General features: G+C 40.9%; 2 protein-coding genes across 2 annotated transcripts; one reads left to right on the top strand and one right to left on the bottom strand.

Annotated features, from left to right (window-relative positions):
* Nucleotides 1-1,449: 1,449 nt before the first annotated feature.
* On the top strand, nt 1,450-2,944 carry diabloa (diablo, IAP-binding mitochondrial protein a). Its single transcript, XM_079576902.1, has 6 exons — nt 1,450-1,614; nt 1,693-1,822; nt 1,904-2,029; nt 2,132-2,242; nt 2,317-2,413; nt 2,597-2,944. Exons 1-6 carry the CDS (start codon nt 1,535-1,537, stop codon nt 2,797-2,799), a joined length of 747 nt encoding a protein of 248 aa, XP_079433028.1. The 5' UTR covers nt 1,450-1,534; the 3' UTR covers nt 2,800-2,944.
* A 1,125-nt stretch (nt 2,945-4,069) lies between these two features.
* Nucleotides 4,070-19,425, bottom strand: LOC306973005 (unconventional myosin-VIIa-like). Its single transcript, XM_079569790.1, has 47 exons — nt 19,294-19,425; nt 19,160-19,177; nt 18,507-18,691; nt 18,279-18,400; nt 18,052-18,194; nt 17,858-17,971; nt 17,687-17,755; nt 17,537-17,621; nt 17,353-17,429; nt 17,158-17,277; nt 16,954-17,096; nt 16,678-16,888; nt 16,041-16,176; nt 15,861-15,967; nt 14,417-14,554; nt 14,032-14,190; nt 13,852-13,944; nt 13,430-13,524; nt 13,256-13,340; nt 12,941-13,159; nt 12,726-12,833; nt 12,431-12,640; nt 12,143-12,349; nt 11,862-12,038; nt 11,693-11,782; nt 11,484-11,611; nt 11,282-11,408; nt 10,869-11,162; nt 10,539-10,766; nt 10,220-10,387; nt 9,973-10,090; nt 9,417-9,543; nt 9,170-9,339; nt 8,369-8,559; nt 7,552-7,673; nt 7,230-7,387; nt 6,531-6,684; nt 6,295-6,450; nt 6,121-6,226; nt 5,933-6,046; nt 5,765-5,852; nt 5,585-5,691; nt 5,319-5,504; nt 5,128-5,244; nt 4,966-5,049; nt 4,766-4,885; nt 4,070-4,681 (listed from the first exon to the last, which is right to left on the bottom strand). The coding sequence occupies exons 1-47, from the start codon at nt 19,402-19,404 to the stop codon at nt 4,589-4,591; spliced, it is 6,378 nt and encodes a 2,125-aa protein (XP_079425916.1). The 5' UTR covers nt 19,405-19,425; the 3' UTR covers nt 4,070-4,588.
* Between the last annotated feature and the right edge of the window lie 1,256 nt (nt 19,426-20,681).

Below are 20,681 nucleotides of genomic sequence, written 5' to 3' on the forward strand. Positions count from 1 at the left end.
CCCCACTTGGACCCTCAAACATACTCTCACTCAATCTGGCCTATTATATGTTTTTTAGTGGTAGGGGAAACCAGAGTACCCAGAGGAAACCTACACAGACACGGGGAGAACATGCACAGAAAGGCCCCATCTGGCGGCTGGCCATGGATGGAACCTGGGACCTTCTAGCTGTGAAGCACGAGAGCTAACTGCTGCGCCACCGTGCCGCCCAGTGCTCGCAGATTGTCCAGTGCAAGTAGTCCTTACAGCACAGCCTGCACTTGCTGTCAATCTGCTGCTTTAAAATGTTTTTAAGTTGTATCTGGTGTTAAGTGGTTAGTCCTGGGCTGCATCTTCGTTGGTACCTTTATTTTATCAAACAAAACATTAAGAACTAATACTTATTTACAATGTTGGCCTAAATGTGCTTAATGCCCTTAAAGGGACAGGGAAGTGGATAAAAAAAAAACAAATACTGTAGAAATGTATATATAGGGAATTAAAATCATTAACTCCTAAAACAAACAACTCATTTACATAAGTTGTTAAAATTATTCTTAAGCCTGTGTTTAAAAGCAGAGAGAGTGATTCCAGCTTTAATGTATATTGGGCAGAATTACAGTCATTGGCAGCAGCAAAGCGAAAAAGTACGAGGCAAAGGAGGACTTGGTTGGGGGAACTTGTACCTTTATTGCCTGTGATGTGTGATATTCAAATTTATTTGGCTTTACATTACCGGTCTGCATTTTCTTTCATGCATCAGCAACTCCTCATTTTTTTTAAACCTCTAATAGAGTATAACTAATTTTTGTCCAATCAATTTGCTAATGCCAGGTGCATCCGTCTTGCATCACTTTGCCGTCAACATTCATGTTCTCTGTTAATCACAGACTTGCAGATTATTAACATGGACCTCTGAAGTCATGTTGAGCAAACATTTGACAAACAGGTTGACTCTGGGTCTCTTGGCTCTTTGCGCAGGTTCTGCGTCAGAGCTGTGCTGCAGGGGATTGGACCAAAGCTGGACAAGCCCCCAAATGTCCATTTGTGAAGCTATGATGATAAACCTGCAGTATTTGTTCAGACTAACAAGGACGTGCACATCTCCAAAGTATTTTTTTAATTGTAGTAAAATACTTGCATATTGTACATGCAAGATGTTTAGATCATATGCACATAAAGAAAGTTGCAGAGACTTGTTATGCATATGAAAAATACTTTGTGAGGTTAAGGTCCACAGACATTGACGTTTGTTGTAAATTGCTTTGTAACTCATTTATTCACACAAAAACACAATAAAGTCTGATAAAGGCTTGGTGTTTTTCTTGTCGGCACGTCGTGTCAGTGTGATTGTGCGCACTCTGATAATGTATATACGCAGTCAGAGTCAACAGATCAATAGGTTTTACGCAATACTAGGCCTATAAAACACCTGCACTTGGTCCATCGAGGTACAGCAGATCACAGACCTCAAAGCAGCCCAAACTAAAACCTCAGGACGATCTCTAGAGCTTTTCCTTTTTTCTTTAAAAGCAGGTTTCTAAACTACTGCAATATGCAAGCTGTTCGTTGTTCAATGTGTGCAGGTCGCATTGCAGGTGCACTGCAAAGACCGACCAACAAGAGATTTATAAGGTAAGTCTTTGCATTTTAACCTCTGCATTTTGTATTATTATATTCAAATGTATTTTTAACAGTGTTTCTCTTTTGCAGTTCTGACAATGGTGTACTCGGCACTCTGAACTCTTCTGCTCAGAAGCTGCAGGACTCCACCAACACCACACACATGAGCAAAGCCTCTTTAAGTGTTGGTCTAGGACTCTATGCCGTTCCCTTCACACAGGTAAGTCACAGAAATACAATGATTGTGTGTTGTTGTTTTTAATATTCTAGTAGCATGACCATATTCTTACACTTTTTGCAGCAAGTTGAAAACCTGTCCTATGACTCTCTGATCAGAAGAGCTGCATCAGTGGTCACTGACAGCTCCAGCACTTTTCTGTCTCAGACCACACTGGCTCTTACTGATTCTCTTGCAGAATATGCTAAGGTATTATGTTTTTCATTAAATACATTAGATTAGAACATGGAATATACATATGCTATACTCTACTGGTTGGGCTTGGTAGTGAATATTCTTGTTTGTGTTCAGGCTGTCCACACTCGCATTGCCCTCCAGAGACAGTACTTGGCCACCTTGGGAAAGCTGAGTCCAGCTGAGGACGATTCACTTTGGAGGCTGATCAACAACCAACGTGCAGAGGTAAGTCAACATTGCTGAAAAACTTGCAAAATCAGTTGTTTAATGTTCCATTTAACAGTTGTATGTTGTTGTAGGCAGCTGATAGACTAAGTCAGTGCAAGCACTATGAGACAACTTGGACGTTTGCGATGGATATGTCAAAAATGGCAGTTGAGGCAGCCTACGTTTCAGGTAAGAGAAGTGCTTTTCATGTGTAACAAAAACAGGTGAAATTAAATTATTGAAGCTCTCCTAATCCAAATCGCATGTTAATTTGAACACATGTAATACAGCTATGGAAGTTCTGGTGCCTAATATTTTTGTGATTTAATACTGATGAAACCCCTGTAGTAAATGTTGTATTTCTGTTGTCAGGAGCAGAGCAGGCGTCAATCACAATCAGGACCAACATTCAGCTGTCCCAGGCCCAGATCGACGAGGCAAAGAAAGGATCTGCTGAAGCTGACAAGAAACTGGCCGAGACCAAAGCGGATGAGATCCAGAGAATGGCAGAGTACCACGCTTTTCTCCAGGACAATGACCACGACATGCATGAAGCCTATCTGCGAGAAGACTAAGAACAGTCAGACACTTCAGTATGAATGTAGCATGTCTTTTTAAGATGCCTTTAAAATAATCAAATGATGTCTGCTAATGACACAACACTTTATTATATTTAATGTAGCAATGTTGGACATGGTGGAAATAATTATTTATTTAGCAAACTAACAGATGTCTGTCGCTGAAGGATTTGTTTATTGAATATTGTATATATTATATTTTATTGATGTAATTTATTTAAAACAGATACACTTGAAACATATTGTACTTTTTCATATTTGTCAAATAAATAAAAACTGTGAAGTTTACTTGTGGGTGAGTGTTTTCTTTAAAAATAGATCATAGATTGGCTGTTATTACCTTGTGGCCTTCTGATGATTCAAGGTCAATTCCTTGGGACCTAATTAAATTGTCATTAAATATTTAAACTGCTTTGTTTATGTTAGCTCTTAGTGATTTATTAACACCTCAGAACAAAGCAATGTTTGCTTTTGTAACATAATCCCCTCCTGTATTTATGCCCACAGAGATTTGACAACTTACTTCTTATCCAATGTTGTTCGTTTCAAAACACACTGTGGCCAATCTACTTAGTTAGCAGGTCATGTTAAAAAAGCTTTTAAATTGTGCATCACAGAAGAACAACATATATAAAACAAAAGGTATTCAATGTTGTCAGTACCAAAAAACAGTAAAAAAGTGTTGCTGGTCTCTCTCAAACATTAGACCAGGAATGACAAGGCAACATATTGAGACAGAAAGGTAATACCATACTTGCATTTGAGCTTTAGTATAAATTGAATTCATAATTCTAATGTTTACTATGCTCATCACGAGTAAACAGCGATGTATACTTGTAATATAATCTAACAGAAAGCTGCTAAACCAGGGGTGTCAAACTCATTTTGGGTCATGGGCCGAAATTCAGCTCCCACAGCGGCAGCATATACTTGCATTGCACTTTACAAGCCTGTGTCTAGAGCTACATAGTAGTAATCATTGACTCCACACTCGGTGATGGTAAGCTGTTGAAGCCACAGCCGCCCTGGGGCAGACTGTCCATTTACCATGTGGCTACAATATGTTGTTCATATCCTGATCTCTTATTATATCAGTGCCCTCTGAAAATCTTTCCATTTTTAATAATGTAAGCTTCCTCCTAGTGGCTGGAATGAGCATTCTGGTTATTCTTTAAAAATGTATAACTCTGCACAGGAATGGGCTAGACTAGAGACTTTATTTTCTTTTAAATACTCTGGAATTTATGCTCTACATGCTGGATTAAATCGCCACATGTTTGACACCCCTGTGCAAAACTGTACAACTGGAATGCATTTATTAGAAACGTAAAAATAAAAAAGTATAATTTAAGCCACTTAAATAGTAAAAGTATTTTCAGTCTCGTGCTTTAAACTGGTGAGCTGACTGAAGTTCATTCAAAAGGAGAATTAGTCACATTTCCTTCGAGAGTGACTTAATCTTAAAGCTCGCTCGGTTCAGTCTATGCTGGACGTATCAGAGGTAGTCATCCTCACTGGACAGCTCTTCCTCTTCTCTCGTCCAGCTGCTGCTGTAGTAATGACTCGTGCCCTCGCCTGGGTCACTGCTGTAGTAGTTACTGGGGCCCTCTCCGGGGTCGCTGCTCTCAGCTGAGCTCTCCACACTGAGCTTTGAACTTTCCGAGCAGGCAGAAGGACTGCGGCTCATCCTCCACAGCTGTTGGGAAAAGGTCCGTCCCCAGCTGCAGTACTGGCCAACTGGACGCAACATTCGGATAAGCTCACGGGCCTCCTGCCAGTAAGAAGTTCACTTGCTATGGCCTCGCGCTGAGCGTGTTTTGTTCATAGTGGTCAACATTTGGCTAATGTAAGAGGTCAGCAGGTCATCCATCTTGTATCCCTGTAAACAAAGTCAGCATACAGAAGAGCTTATGGCAGAAGCATAACCACATTTAATGATAAGAATATAAACATATTAACTCACCAGCGAAGTCTCACACAGCAACTTGCTTCCTTTGACCAGGTTTCCAATGGTGATATGGAAGTATGTGTTTCCACTACTCCAATTGGAAATATTGGTGAAGGGATGAGTCGTCAAGATGTCCTACATGAACCACAAGGTCAATGACAAACCCTCAAAAACAGCCGTAGAATGAAGTGGCACCTAACCCTAAAAATGATTACCTTTGTCTTTGGGTCAATGAGACTGACTCCATGCTTGTTGATGGCAATTAGCAGAATCTCTGGGTACTTCGTCTCTGTTGTTTGCTGAAAAAAGATCCATATAAGACACATTCATTTGTTTCAGCTCATTCTACAATGATGAATGTCTATGTTGTCATTTACCTTGACCTCAAAGAAAGCAGATCCAAAAGTGGGCCATTTGTAGATGGTCTTCAGGAACATTAGTTTGGCTTCCTCCCTTGATTTACCAGCTTGTTTATTGAAGAATGCAATAATTGACTGTTGAACACGATTTATTTTAGATCACTTGTGGTAATTTTATTGAAAAAGTATCACATAATTAAAAAATTTACCCGTTTCCAATCATCTGGTGACATCAGGCGAATGACATCTTGAGGTACCAACTCTCTGAGCATTTTGGGAATTGTAGGAAAATGTGATTTGTCATCCTCGAACTTAACACGATAGATGAGTGCTGCAAGATGGAAAACCTCCTCTCTGGAACATTTATGGTAACCACGCAGATACTTGGGCAGCTCCTACGGTTGAAAAGTAGTAGATGCCATTATTCAGTTATAAGAGTAGACTAAAAAAAAAGGTACAAAACCGTTTTACAAACCTGATAGTAGTGGAAAATTGAATCTGCAAAAGTATCTTTTCCCGGAACAGTGGTTGTCCATAACTTCTTCATAAAAAACACCTGATATGTAAGAGAGGGAACAATACCTACAAAAAGATCTCAGTTGAGCACACAATGTAAAGCAGGGCCAAAAATACTACTCAGGAAACAATAACGCACCATCTTTGGCTGGCCGAGATTTCTTGATCCAGTCTGTCAGATGCCTCACAAAGTCAAAGAAGAAGTCTCCCTGTGGAACACTGATCACCTACATGAGTAAAAAGCAAATCAGTTATGACACATTGCAAACACAATACGCCAAAAGTGCTTAAATTAACTTATTGTAACCTTGTCTGAGATCTTTACAAACAGGCTGAAGCCTTCTGGAGTTTTGAGCAGCAGTCTCGTTGCTATACTCTGGCACAAGTCTTTTGCTTTAGTGCTGGACTCGACCTCGAATGCCTATAATAAAAAGAGAAGGAATTTGTAACTCATAAAGCAAAACAAAAAACTGTACATTTCTCAGCTTAACACACCTCATCTGTATCATCAGGGAAGTAGACCTTGTGAAATATCTGTGTTGTTTTGTGCTGAATGGCTTCAACTTCCACCAAATGAGGAGGATACTGTCTTGATCCATTACTGCAGACGCAAATCAGGTCAGTGAGCAAATCGTGATGAACTATTTAGAAGAAAACGATGTGTGTTACCGTAAAGCTTTGTGAACTCTTTGCATGCAGTCGCTGGACAGTGGGTGGTGTTTCTTGGATTGAAGGAAGCGCTGCACGTGTGGCAGCAGAACATTACTGGGAGGGTACAGACCAGTGCACAGCCAAAGCAGCTCCCAGCCCTTCTCCTCACTGTACCTGCAGAGACACATGTTTTAAATACTCTAGTATGCTTAGTTCTTGATATGAAGTAACTAGTGAGTGACCGACAAACTGACTTGATGTGGTTGTCCGTGAGCTGTTTGATGATCTGGCAGTAGATCTCATCTTTCACTGGTTCAGCCTTCAGTGCTCCTTCAAAAATCAGATCTGTCAACTCATTCACCGAGCGTGACCGTTTGGAAGGGTAGTCTCCCATATACTTCATCATGGGTGAGCACAGTTAAGGAAAGGTCATTTATTTTCTACAATAGTACATGTCCTTAAGCGCCTGGATGGGAGAATGTGAGCGAAACCTGGTGGGCTGGGAGAGTGTGAGGGAGCGGTGTGGTAATGGTGGTCGGGTGGTCCGTTGGCACAGATGTGTGCAGCCGCCATTCTGTCAGTCTACCTCAAGGGCTACTGTGGCTACATATGGAGCTCACCACCACTGGGTATGGAATGAGTATGGAAAAAAACATACCTTGTTTGAAGTACTTTGGGTAACTATGTCATGTGAAAAGTGCTATACAAACAAGGTTCCCCGCCCCTCCTTTGGCCTGGTGGTACTTGAAGGGACAATTATTTTCTGAGATGGTATTTGGTGTAAAAGATGGAAAACCTAATTACATTGGTTTACAATTACATTAACTGAAATTTCGGAGCACTAGTGTCGACACAATCCCATTCTCTACTGATGATGGTGAAACATCTTTTTGAAAAAATGTGTCTCTATTAAGTGCAGTTACAACTTCAAGCAGAGTTCATGAGCAGGATATCAATGAAGGCCATGCATGCTTCCTGGGACAGGTCTTCATGGTTGACCACTTTCTTGAGCAGAGGCAATTTAAGGGGCTCTCTTGTGCAGCTCCACATCTTGTCCTTTCCACGATTCTTGGTGACCATCACTCTACTCAGGGTATGTTTCGGTGGAGGCCTAGAATGTAGCAGGCATAATAAATAGCAATGACTCAAGTAGAAATAAAAATAACATTAAATGAAATCAATAACAATTAATGCTGTTCTTTGTGTTTTTTTGTCTTTTCATAAAACATTGATTGTGTTCTTGTGATCTTTTAGAGTATCAGGCTGTAGTTGTACCTGAAGTAGTCATATGAGAACTCCTCCAGTGTGTACGGTTTCAGCCTCTCGTCGGTCTCTGGCATCATGAGTTGAGAGACACGGACAGACTGCCGCTGGTCTGGTGTCATGGTAACCAACGCCTAGATCACAAAAACATATAAACAAAAATAGGCAACATCACAATATCACAACTTCACATTATAGGACTTGCTATGTTAAAATGGAGACCTGGGTATTATAGTAAGTCTATGGGAGAGGCAGTGTTTTTGTAAGAAATACATATCACATATAACATATGAAGAACCACCAAGCTGTAGCAGACCAGTGGCACATTGTAAATCCTGCCAAGGGTTTTGGAATGATCCTATGACACTCTACTAAAGAAAAACTTTATTTCTGTTCTTTCTGGGGGGTTGAATCATCTTGTTTACAATCAGAACATTAACTTCAGCAGTTTGTTTAATACAGAGCTATAACTCTGAATCTTGATTTGATGTAAATGTTTGAGTCCACAAACTAGCCATGTTAATCTTATGGCTTAATGTCCTGCCAACTGACTGAGTTGAAAGGAAAATTAAAACCTGACAAATACGATGTTGAACTAAATGTCAGTTTTTGTTTCATGTGGTTAGGCCTAATGATTGCAGAGACCATACGTCTGGCCAAAACATCTCTATTTTCACTGGGTAAATAGCAAAAAGCTAATTCTACCATAGAGTTCTTTGTTGCCCTCCATCTCAAGTCCAAACATTAAAATTTTTAAAATGCTACAAAATTCATAGAGCCAACAGTACTCTCCCGTCCTGGGACAGTGCTCTTAAAATAGTTTCCTCACCACAAGTTCTTGCTGTGGTCTGGTCATGGAAGGCAGGACATAGACACAATCTGCAGGGAAGTCGCCCCTTTTGTTGGTTCTTTCATTAACTCCATGTGCCCATCCAGAATTTAGGACCTGCTCCCCTGTGTCCTGGTCCAACAAGATCAAGTCTCCCTTCTGAAAACTAAGGAATGTTGAGTCCTCTCCAGCTGTGGATGGAAATCACACAAATTCATACAGTAAATACTTTTTGAAATATTTTGTGAAAGAGTGAAAAATATTTCTTGATCAAACAAAATGTGATTGGACATAACTGAATTTAATGTTTTTCTTACATACCACCAAACAAATATTTGGCACCACTAGATACATATAAACCAGGTTTGGCAAAATCCACGTCATGCACAGTTTCAAAAGTAAACCATAAAGCCAATTATGAGTAACCCAAAGCAATAAATCAAGGGTTTTAAAAAGCAAACAACAGAAAAAAGAATTAAAACGACACATTGAACTAAAATGACCCTCCATAAAAATGCATAAAAAAGTAACTGGCAGCAGAGGGACATGCAACTCATGCAATGTCTTAAATAGGACTAACTTTAGCAATCCCAAAAAGCGAATTTTGTCTTCTTGTATAAAACTTGCAAAACCTTTTCTTTTCTATCGGACCTATGAAAGTTTCAGGGTTTGAAATAACCATTTTGCATGACTTCAGCAGTTCTAATGAATGAGGAAAATAAAGTCAATAGATTAAAGTAAACATAAACTAAAACTGAACTGGCCTGGAGTTAGTTTAGATAACATGACAATCCTGCTTACTGGGGTTGGGATTGTCCTGCAGCGCGACAACAAACTTGGATCTGTTCCTCAGGCCTTCCAGGAACGTGACCACTAAGTCTCGGATGTCCTCTGCGTTGTTGGACGTAAAAGTGTACTCTTCACCTTTGATTGTGGCCATCGTGAAACTCTGGCCCTGTAACTTTCCTCCGCTGTAAAAAGCCAACATTTACTTTCACAATGTGTAAATAAATAACGGAGTTTTTTTCCCATGCACTGCCTGAGATACCTGTTGCTGGAGACTGCACTGATTTCTGGAAACGAAAGCTCCAGCAGAACCTGCTCCTGCTCATCCACAAAGTAAACTCCGGTCCAGTTCACCGCCACAATCAGGTCATTTTTAGGCAGACTGGGACCTGTCATGTACACAGATTCAAAGTATACAGCACAATCTTAACTATTTAGAAAACGCATAAACAAAGCAGGCTTGTTATTCTACTTTCTAGACCTGTGAGGAAGATAAGGCAAAACAGAACTCACAGTAAAATAATTCATATGGAGCCAAGGCTTAGAAAAACAGCAATTAAAGGTGCACTATGCAAGTTTACATGCAAAAAAAAGTGTTGATATTTGTGGTTATTTGACCATGCAGTGACCCAACGGCTGTATGAGAGGTCAGCATGGCCGTATAAAGCTCCAGGACCAATTGTTTTGTAGGTTTTCTGGTGAGAGGGTCCATCAGCAGTGCAAACCTTCAGAACAGTTGATCCTGGAGCGTCCTAGAGACCACTGTGATCGAAGTAAATGGTTGCATAATGCACCTTTAAGGTCAATACAATCATTACCTGAAAACTTGAAGGCTTCATAAAACCGTGAGAAAAGAAGAGGCCACTTGTGTCGCGCGAAGTCCACTACTTCCTCCTTCACTTTCAGAGCATCAAACCTTTTCTGAGTGTAGATGCTCTGAGTAGAGACAGGGACATGCGTGTAAGTAAATATACCAGATTAATCCAGTTAATATGTTGTTGTTGAGATCCTTTGTCATTCGCTAACATAACAATTATTTTTCAATCGAGTCGTCAGTATGGACACCTTTTTGTGAGCAGCCATGATGAAATGGGCCCACTTCTCCACCCCCCTGGAGGAGCTGATCTCTCGGTCTGGGATGTAGGAGGGGATAAGGCTCAGGAGGCGCTCCAAAAGGATCTCCGAACCGTAGTCCACATAGTACTGCTGAGAGGCCAACTCTGCCAAATCATCCTGTTGTAAGGCAAACAACAAGCAGCCACTCAACAGATATTATTATCAAGCCAACCAAAATCACATCAATCACATTTGTATCTGAATATTATGACATGAAGGTTTAGCACTATATTGTCTTATGCAAATCAATTAACTATAGAGGCATTACCCGGTCACAACGGTATTCTCCAAACTTGACTCCTCGGACAATTTGCTGGTAAATGAGGTTAGTGGCCACCTGATCGTCAGTGGGACAGTGCCAAGGGGTGAAGATCTCCTTTCTGAAAAACAGCCTCCAGGGGGCATTCCTCTCCTGGGCGCCCTGCTCCTTGGCGTACTGCTCACACTGCGACACCGCGTCCATCACATGGTCGTTACCGCTGCCCAAAGAAGAAACCTGCAGGATGACAAACAGCGGGCTCAAAGCTTAAAAAAAACAACCTAGTAAATTACAAAATTCTTTTAGAGATTTTCCAAATATAAAATGATTACACTTTACTTTATCAAACAGGGCGATGTAGAGGGAGAAGCCAAATCGGTCTCTCAGGTTGATTTTGTCGGACAGGGCGTGGCACAGCTCCCGGGCCGTGGTGGCTGAGTCTGTGAGGAGTGTTTTGGTGGTGCCATCCATAAAGGTCACGGGCAGCATAATGGGCTTTTTGGACTTAGTGGCCTGCAGCTCAAGCCAAGATGGAGGCTGAGTTCTTGTTCCGTTGACAAATGTTCTTCTCAGCCGCTCCTCGCAGTATGGAGCGTAACCCACTGGTCCACCGTTAATGAAGTTCCTCAGATACTGATAAAAATTTAAAAAAAAAAAAAAATCACAAATCAAGGAGTTATTACCATATTTGCATTGTTTTATTCTTACGTTAAAATACAACATAAAAGTATTATGAAACAATAAAGACTAACCTTGACAAACTTTTCAGTTGGGGCAAAGCAACCAACACAGAGAGAGATGAGGATCCAGCCGCGAGCATGGGAGCTTTTAGAGGGGTTTTGACTCAGCTGTTTACAGATCTGACAATAGATCTCATCCCTAAAACATAAAGGGGAGTTTGCACAGTTAGTTCAGCAGTGATATGCACAGTGCAATGGCAGTAAAATACAGTACCTCAGGCCTGGTCTCAGGATGCCGTTGCCAATAATGAAGTGAAGTTTCTCTAAGTTCGATGTGGGACGGTCCTCAAGCATGCTGTTACCATGGAGACCAGGCTCACCATCATTGAGGCGTTTAGTGACCTGAAAAACATGACAGTTTAACAAACATGCCCCTGACAAGCAGAATCGATTACTTAATAAATGGCTTTGTTTACTCAATACCTCCTCTGTGATTTTGGATTTCTTCTTGAGCGTCAGTGACACTAGTTTGTGCCGTACACTGTTCTTCTTGTGGCTCTCAGTGGGAGTGGTCTATGAAGGATACAAGAGCTAAATACAGGTTCAAAATAAACATAAAAAAATTGATAAATAGCCCTTTGATTATTTTCACCTCTCCCTCTCCCTGCAGTGCAGCAAGCTCTCGTTTATACGTTTTCTTGCCCAGTGTCTCATAGATTTTGGTCATGATAGGGATCTTCTCACTGCCATCACTAATGGCTGTGTGATACTTGGGCTCAGGCAGATCCCCCATAAACCTTAGCACAGTGATCCACACTGCCAGGGAGGCCTGTAAAAGGAAATGTATATGTTATATAATGAAAAGCAATGGTGGTACTACTTATAGGATATACATGTCCTATATGACATGTATATCCCATGAAGTTTACCCACCAGCTGATCTCCTTCATCATCATGAAAAAGCAAAGGCTGTTTCAGGGATCGCCGGACATATGTGTGTGTGGTGTTTCCCTGGAAGTAGGTTGCAGCAAATTTAGCAAATTTGTATTCAGACAGATCCTCCTCGTCATCATCTTCAGGGAGAGGAAGAGCCTCGTCCAGATCCTCCTCATCCATCTCGTGGTATGTCCGCTCCAAGTCCTGCAAACACAGACACAGATGTGGTATTCTGGATTTGAAGAAAGAACATTTAACCAAGCCTAGTTGCATCTTCTCCCTCACCTCAAAACCTGCAGGAGCTTGTCCTTCTTGCCCTGGGAGGGAACTCGTCGTTCCCAAAAACCCGAACATCTTGTCCACCATGTCCGAGTCATTGACCGGCTCCTGTCGGGCTTTCTCCATCTGCTCCACCAGCTCCTTTTTCTTGCGGACCTCTTCCTTCTCCTTCTTCTCACGTTCAGCGTCCTCTTTGGCCAGCTGAGCCAGACGCTCCTGGACAGAGACAATACAATCACAGTTAAGTTTTGTTTCCACTGTCACGACCAATCAGGCTCTGTGATGAATATGTATATCTCACCTGATGCATGCGTTCAGCCTCCTCTTTGGCTTTTTTAGCTGACATCTGGTTCCTCAGTTTGGCTTCTTCAGCGAGACGCATCTTCTCTGCCTCGAGTCTTCTTTGATACTAAAAATTAATGAGAGACGATGAAAATGTATACCATATCATAGAGATTCTGTATAGTCAGGTAAGATAAGGTTCACAACATAAAAACTAGATGGTTTGGCTGTTACCTCTCCCTTCAGCCTCTTGTACAGCCGGCGGGCGATCATGCCCCTGGTATAAGCCTGGATGGTAATAACGGCCCACAGCCGGTGTCTAAAGGCCCGCCGTACCAGGTAGCCTCGGCAACGACCCTGAAAGCCTGTGATTCGCTGGCGGGCCACATGATACGAGGCACACAACTTCCTGGATCTGACCAGAGCCTGCAGACGGGAGAAGCCTGCTCGCATCTGGAACAAAAATAAAAACACACAGCCAAATTCTCCTGTTTAAAAGCACATCAAAGTCAGTAAGGAAGACTTGTTGCTAATACTGATGCAACTCACAGCTCCATAGTTCTTTCTGCATTGGTAGCCTCTCCAAGTCTTTTGAATAAACACCGCAGACTTCCTCATCTTCAGGAAGTTAGACCTGTGGTAGACAGACATTGCTTCACGTAACTTTGCAACAATCCTTCAAACACACAGTGAAATTATGAAAGTGAGCAACAAGGCACCTACCTGTCCTTAAAACCTCTGACCACCTTTTGGATGAGAATAACTTTGTCGGTGATGGCTTTGTCCCTCTCAATCTCCAGCAGCATGTCATGATGATCCTACACAACAGTCCACAAAGTGAAAATAAACAAAACAAACTTAAATGGTGACACTATCTGTACCAATGGAACAAAATAGCAGAGCTGACAAAATAATGAGAGTTAGCAAAAGTTAAAAAAACCCAGCAGTGAAAAACTCTCGCCTGTTATCTCTCAGCACATCCTGAGTGGGAAATGTGGCCACTGCCCTGCTCTGACCTCTCTGTACAGCCTCTGTTTCCTGAACCAGCCTCACACATTGGACTTCAACCAAAATCATATTCAAAACATGACATTTACTTCTTTGGAGATTAAGCATAAAGCCTGTGATTGTTTTTTTTTTTTTACCTTGAGGAAGATCTTGGTCTTTCCCATCTGCCAATCATCATCTCTGCCCAGGACAGCCTCAGCAATCCTCTGACACGTTCCCCTGAGGTCCTCCTGTTCAAACAAATGCAACAAATAACACCAAAAACAACATTCCAGCATGAAAACATAGTGGAAAATGTTCCTGTGTATCTAGTCCACCTGTTTGTATGCTGGTTTAACTCCAGGCATCAGCACCCGGTAGCGATCCACAAACTCCACAAAGGTGTAGCGGATGGGATATCCCGCCCGACGGATACGAATAGTCTCCATCATCCCGGAGTATCTCAACTGGCGCACACACAGCTCCCTGTCAAACAACTATAAACAGATACAATATTTCCAAAGGCTGAACAAGATATTGTAAAATAATCATGATTGCATATGTCAATTACTCATAGAAATGGCTTAAAATATCACAATTATTCTAACAACAGAAGTTAATAGTACTAGCTGTCAATTTGAATATAGCGTAATAATATATAAGCATTTAAAATTCAAAGTCACAATAGAACTTTTCTTATATATATTAGAAATAGACACTTACCATGGGCTTCTTGTACTCATTGGGTTTGATGCAACGTACGAAAAAGGGCTGACACACACTGAGCGTTCTCATGAGCAGCTCCAGGGATCGTTTGAACTGGCTGCTCAGAGTGGGCGAGCGCTTCCTGGTCTCTGCTCCCTGTCACATGGAAGAGACCAGTGTCAAAACAATGGAATACTTTTCCTGGATGTGACACAAACTGGGGTATTTTCTGTTTCCCCACATAAGCATTTTAAGCTTAGAAGCTGACTTTATTAGACTAATGGGAAAGTTATTTGTGTTGTGTCTAGATGCAGTATAGGTTTAGGTTCAGGAAGCATCAACATTTCTTAACTCTTATTATGTCAGAGTCTGATATCGAAAATATTTAAATAATGTGCAGCTGATGGTCAAGTGGTTAAGGCTTCTGCATATATATATGGAAAGATCAGTGTTCTGTCCTTAGTGTCATGGGTTCAAGACCTGGCTCTGACACTTTGTCTGAATGCATGTTCCTGCTTTCTTCATTAACAATAAATTCATTATATTATATTTTTTTAATTCTTAAAAATAAATCTTCCTCTCTGGTCAGTATCGAGGCTGTAACTCATAGACCTATAGTCTTTATTCTTTCATACAGAGCAGCCGAAACTTTTCACACCAAGTAACACCTCCTAACATTTTTGACCTTGCAACTACCAGCAGGCCAAGATCAAATCAGGACTACAATAGACCTAGTTTGGACTAAATTATGTCTAAACAGGGTGTGAACCATGTCTAAACCAGAAAAACACTAAACAAGTGGTACTTTGGCAGTTTGAGAAATGCAGAGTTAGACCAACTGAACGAATCTGCAGTTGTTGAATAGGGTCTAAATACTTATGTGGCATTACAGTAACAGTGCCAGTATGTCCTTTTTATTATTATAAAAGACATTTGAATAATTTCACATTTAGACTGTTGCATAATAGAACAAAAACAATTGAAATAGGCCAGGTTTACTACAACTGTATGTACGCACTGTGTTTGTTTAGCAACATATAGAGCTGAGTGTTGTGTCTGCTCAGAATGACCTGACCTCAGCATATGGGTTTATTCAAACATAATACTCCAAATACTATGTTTTTGACTGTGGTTAAAAGTCAAAGTATGTGACTTAATGAGGACTTTGAAAAGGACGTGCTGTTGAGAAACATGACTCGGTGAAGTTTACCTTGGGAAGACTGTTGGCAGGAGCACACACTGAACTAGCAGGTGCATAACCGCACAGAAACTGGTGAAAGGCACACACATGCACAAACACACAGGGACAGGGCAGAGGACAGAATAAACAGTAATGTTAGCAAACTGCTGGACATTACTCAACATGCGAGTGAAGAAGACATGCACACCTCACACAGGAAGTTTGAATGTAATGTGTTATGTACTGGTATATAGCTAATAGAAAATAAATCAGTGGTGTTACCATAGCAACATCAGCCTGGAAGATTTGCTTGATGAATTTGTTTTTGGAGGAATGCACCAGCTGAATGATGTCCCCATAAAGAGTGTCACGGTTCTTCTCCAAGAAACCTACAGGAGCATATTATTTAAAACAAAAACAAAACTGCACCCTCAAATACTGAGACGTGTAAATGACAAATACCTTTGGTCTCATAGTAGACCACTCCTGCGAAGTGCTGGATACCGAACTGTGTCTCATAGTTGTTCTTCGGTGGGATGTAGTTGGTGTTTAGTTTGTGCTGAAAGTTTAGCTTGTTCAGCATTGTAGCATCTGTGCCCTGTCCGAAATAACACAATGTAAGTATCCTCAAACTTGCCAAAACTTCTTTTTTCCCAACAATTTCACAATCTGAAATTTGAAATGTTTTAGGTCAGTGGTTCTCAAACAGTTGTAGTATTTGGCCTTCTTCAGGTGGTACTCAGGGTCATCTGCAACTTAAGACTTTGTTCATTTTTGTAGAGATAATTTCATTATACTTTAGTAATTAAGTGATGCATTCAAGTTTGGCATTTTCTGGTCATTTCACCCAGTTTAGACACAATTTACTCCAACTCCATTTTGAAACCCACTTAAGTCCTGATTTTATATTGATCTTAGCCAAGTGGCAGTTGGAAGGTGAAATGTTTTTGAAAGGTTTGAGAACCACTGTTTTGGGTCACTGCCAGTGACGAAACCCAACATCAATTTTGGATACAATTAACCACCAAGGTCTACATTTGTTGACTATATAAACTACTGTATAGGGTGGAGCAGTCAGTAGAGACAGTGCATTGGATACCTTGGGGAATTTGCTTTCCTCATCAATCAGGGAGATAATGTTCATAGGTTTGATGGCGATCATGTCCAGAGCGTCTTGATTATCAGTGAATTCGATGTGCTGCCAGTTGATGTTTTCCAAGTTATACTCCTCCTGCTCCAACTTAAAGACGTGTCGCACAAAGAACTGCTGCAAGTTCTCATTGGCAAAGTTGATGCACAGCTGTTCAAAACTAGAGATACACAAAATAAAAAAATTATAAATGGACACTTTATTCCTTGGCTTTTGTGGTCATACCTGTTGACGGCAAAGTTCTCAAACCCGAAGATGTCCAGGAGCCCGATAGATCGGCGAACAAATTTAGGCTGCATTGATTGGGGCTTGTAGATGGCAGCGTTAATCTTCTCCACAATCCACACAAACAAGCGGCCATAGATACCCTACAAACACAAAAGAAAATGACATACAATCTTTCCAAGAGCGTCAAATATGGTAAGTTACCTTCACAAAAGCATCTCGCACATCCAAGGCTTGGTCCATGCTCAGAGGAGTGGACACAGTCTCCCCGCGAGTGATCAGAGTTCGGCTGGTCAGGCAGTTCTGCAGATCTTTACAATCCACCTGAACGCAAGTATATTACAGTTATGCTTTTGTTTATTTTTTATTGCAGTGGATGATAAAATGTGGTGTATTTACCTCCAATAATGTTGCCGCTGTTGTAAGATGAGAACAGCGGACCACTTCACAAGCATCCAAGTTGTCATAGTTACGAGCTTCAAAGACAACACAACGTCAGCATCGCTATTCTTTAGTAGCCGTTACTAAAACATTTGGACCTACGCAGACTATCAACTAATCAGACTTTACGTGCTTGGCATACCCTCATACTGAAGATTTCCCATGTGCAAAATGGCAGCCAGCAGTTTTGAAATTTCCCAGTTTTCTTTATCAGTGAACATCAATACCTACAGGGCGGAGAAAGTTAACAAAGCTGGAGGATTGGACTTTTTATATAGAATGAAATAACTACCTTCATTGCAGAGCGAATGTTGGAGTATTCTTTCAAGTCATCACGTCCATCACACACTGTGCAGTTTCCCTAAAACAAATATGTTGGTTTTACAATTAGAAATTACAAAACAATGTTAAACACAATATGTTATTCAATGTATACATGAAGCCACACGTAATAGTTTCTCACAATGGTTAAGTAGGTGTAGTCTGTGGCTTTGCTGAGACCCAGTTTCTTCTTCTCATCTGCAGTCATGCCTTTCAACATGCAGTAGAAAACGTGGTAGTTTCTCTCATCATATGCCTGCACAGAGCAAACATGCAAGCATTATATGAGGTAATAAAGAAAACGCGCTTTGCATGTCCATAATCACAATGTGAGACCTGTCGACAAACTCTGGATTTCTCCAAGAGGTACTGCTCAATCTTCGCTCCTTCTATGGCTCCTCTCTTGTTAAAATGGATGTCGATGTACTTTCCAAAACGAGAGGAATTGTCGTTACGGATTGTTTTAGCGTTGCCAAATGCTGCACATAGAAGAGCAGAAATGAGACACCTACGTTCTACTGGTATTCCAGACATAGGCTTGGTTTACAGGAGGTTGTTCCTACCTTCCAAAATGGGGTTGGCCTCAAGCACCTGCTGCTCTATCCATGAGTGCTGTCCACTGATGGCAGCAAGGAACTGAAGGATGAGTTTAGTGCTCTCTGTCTTCCCTGCTCCAGATTCACCACTATAATCGAGCACAAAAGCATTAACGCTTTAACACTTCATAATATTAGAATTACATATTTAGCACATGTGCCTATTGTGCTTAGCATGAACTTTTTTATGCAAACCTGATAATACAACACTGGTCTTTGTTGTTCCTTTGCATGTTAAAGTAGCAGTTGTCTGCAATGGCAAAGATGTGTGGTGGCATTTCCCCAATCTTCTTGTTGGTGTATAGCCTGATCTGGTCAGCTGTGTAGATGGGCAGGAGCTGATATGGATTAACAGCCACAAGGATAGAGCCTGTATATGTCTGCAAACAGAACAACAAGGCAGATACTAAGATTTCAGCAAATCACGGATAGAGTTTTTTTTGTTTTTTTTTGTGCTATTGTTATAAATAATAGGTGTTGAAGATCTTGTGCGCACATGCAACTGTCGGTCAGAGCAGTTAGCTCATCGGGGTAGGTAAGGTAACTCTGATCTCGCAGCTCAAATGGTGATAGATGACAATGAGGACGTATCAGTGTTGGTCAGGAGAGGAGTGGCGGCCATGTTAGAAGCAAATAAACATGCAGACGGCATGCAGCACTGAGTCGTGCTACCACCAAGCACTGACATAATGCACTAGTGCGAGTGCAGATGCTGACATTATAAACGTATTACAGTGAATGCAGTAACATACTTGACACCATATTCCATGCGAGTTCAGGATATACATTTCCGGCTAATTTTTATCATTGCCTTTTTTTTTTTTTTTTTTTAAGTTCATCTGACTTACCCTGCCACCACAGTTAGTCTTCAGAGGAAATGGAAGAGGAAGAAAGCAGAACAGCTCAATGAAGTGGACCAGAAAGGACACAAGGCAGGCACAGGAGCAGTAGTTTTAGGGAGATAACAGCACCAACTACTCACATAAATTAGTTTTTCTCTGTATCTGATGAGCAGGTTACGGAGGATACCGGCCTCATTGAGGTCTCCCAATCGGATCATGTCCTCCACTCCATGAATGGAGGTGGGGTGCATTGGCTTAATGTTGGTGGCATTCTGAGGTGAGATCCAGTGTTCCTGCAGAAACATTATAATTCTATATAAAGATTTATGACTAAAAATTATACATATATTTATTGACAAATCAGTTTGTAGTTTATGTAAAGCATATTTGACCGTTTTAGGCAAATATGCTAATAATGAAACATAAGGAAATAGCATGCACAGGATGTGAATAACATTCCTATTAAAGTGTTCAAAAAAGAAAAAAACTTTTAGCTTTATCTCTTACATTCCCTTCATCGTCCACAACCTGGATCTGCCCTGAGTCGCAGAGTTTGACCACTGCGCCGATTGGCACCTCGAACTCACGACCGGACTTTGGGTCTAACCAGACATAGTCGCCCTGAAAAATCAAACAACATTAAAATGTCCTTGTTTAGTCCAGTGTAAATCAAGTCATATATGATGGGATTATGGGACCAGCATGGGGCAATGTGTTTTTCTCATCAACATGTAAATCAGACAATTTCAAAAGGTCATTTAAGTCCATGTATTTGGGTGAAACAGCTTGCCCTCAATGTGACAAGCAGGCATTTGCAGAAAAAGAGGTGAAGCCAATAGGATCCTGACCAGTCAATATGTGAAAACCAACACTTCTGTGTCTTCTGGGAGAACTAAGACTTGAGAATTCATGGCTTAACTTTCAGGAGTCACTTCACAATATCAAAAGCTATTTTTTCAATCAATGTTTTATAATGAAAATCCTAAGCAATCATAAAAAAGAAAAACAAAGATGAATAAAACCATTGCCTAACACCAAAAATATGAAAATCAGCAATAAAAAATGTATAGCATATTTTAATTAATGGAACTATTTGAAAACAAATTGCAAGACTGATTCAAGTTCAAAGAAGTGTACAGTACTGGGATTGCTGGTATGCCAAACTAAGCCCACTCCATAAGTAGAGGACACACAGTTTTGATAAAACAAAGACGATGTACCGGCAGCAGAGTGCTATGTTTCACCACAGTGTTGACGTTTCGCAGAAGAGACCATTTAGCCAGATCCTTCTCATAGAGTTGAACATAATCCCGACGCTTGTACATCTTCAGAGTAGAAACAAAATTCCCAAAAGAAAATAATTACAGCTGCAGGTCGGGAAAAAAATTATATCAGTGTCTTTTCCTGGCACGCTCAGATGAAATATATCCGAACATCAATAAACAGCATCTCCATTTACAAACAAAAAAACAACTAAAATACGTTTGGTGTAACATCAGAGGTTTTTGCGGGACGGTCCTGCTGCCCT

This window comes from Gobius niger, assembly GCF_951799975.1.
Source record: "Gobius niger genome assembly, chromosome: 1".
Classification (NCBI taxonomy): domain Eukaryota; kingdom Metazoa; phylum Chordata; class Actinopteri; order Gobiiformes; family Gobiidae; genus Gobius; species Gobius niger.

Bases quoted from the DNA above. Each gene is read 5' to 3' on its own strand.
- diabloa (XM_079576902.1), top strand. From the start codon at position 1,535: ATGCAAGCTGTTCGTTGTTCAATGTGTGCAGGTCGCATTGCAGGTGCA. The intron at 2,030-2,131 runs GTATTATGTTTT...GTTTGTGTTCAG, and splicing joins CTCTTGCAGAATATGCTAAG to GCTGTCCACACTCGCATTGC. The intron at 2,414-2,596 runs GTAAGAGAAGTG...TTCTGTTGTCAG, and splicing joins TGAGGCAGCCTACGTTTCAG to GAGCAGAGCAGGCGTCAATC.
- LOC306973005 (XM_079569790.1), bottom strand. From the start codon at position 19,404: ATGCACCCCACCTCCATTCATGGAGTGGAGGACATGATCCGATTGGGA. The intron at 14,191-14,416 runs GTAAGTGTCTAT...ATCTGTTTATAG, and splicing joins ATGAGTACAAGAAGCCCATG to TTGTTTGACAGGGAGCTGTG. The intron at 9,340-9,416 runs GTATCTCAGGCA...GGCTTTTTACAG, and splicing joins AGTGCAGTCTCCAGCAACAG to CGGAGGAAAGTTACAGGGCC.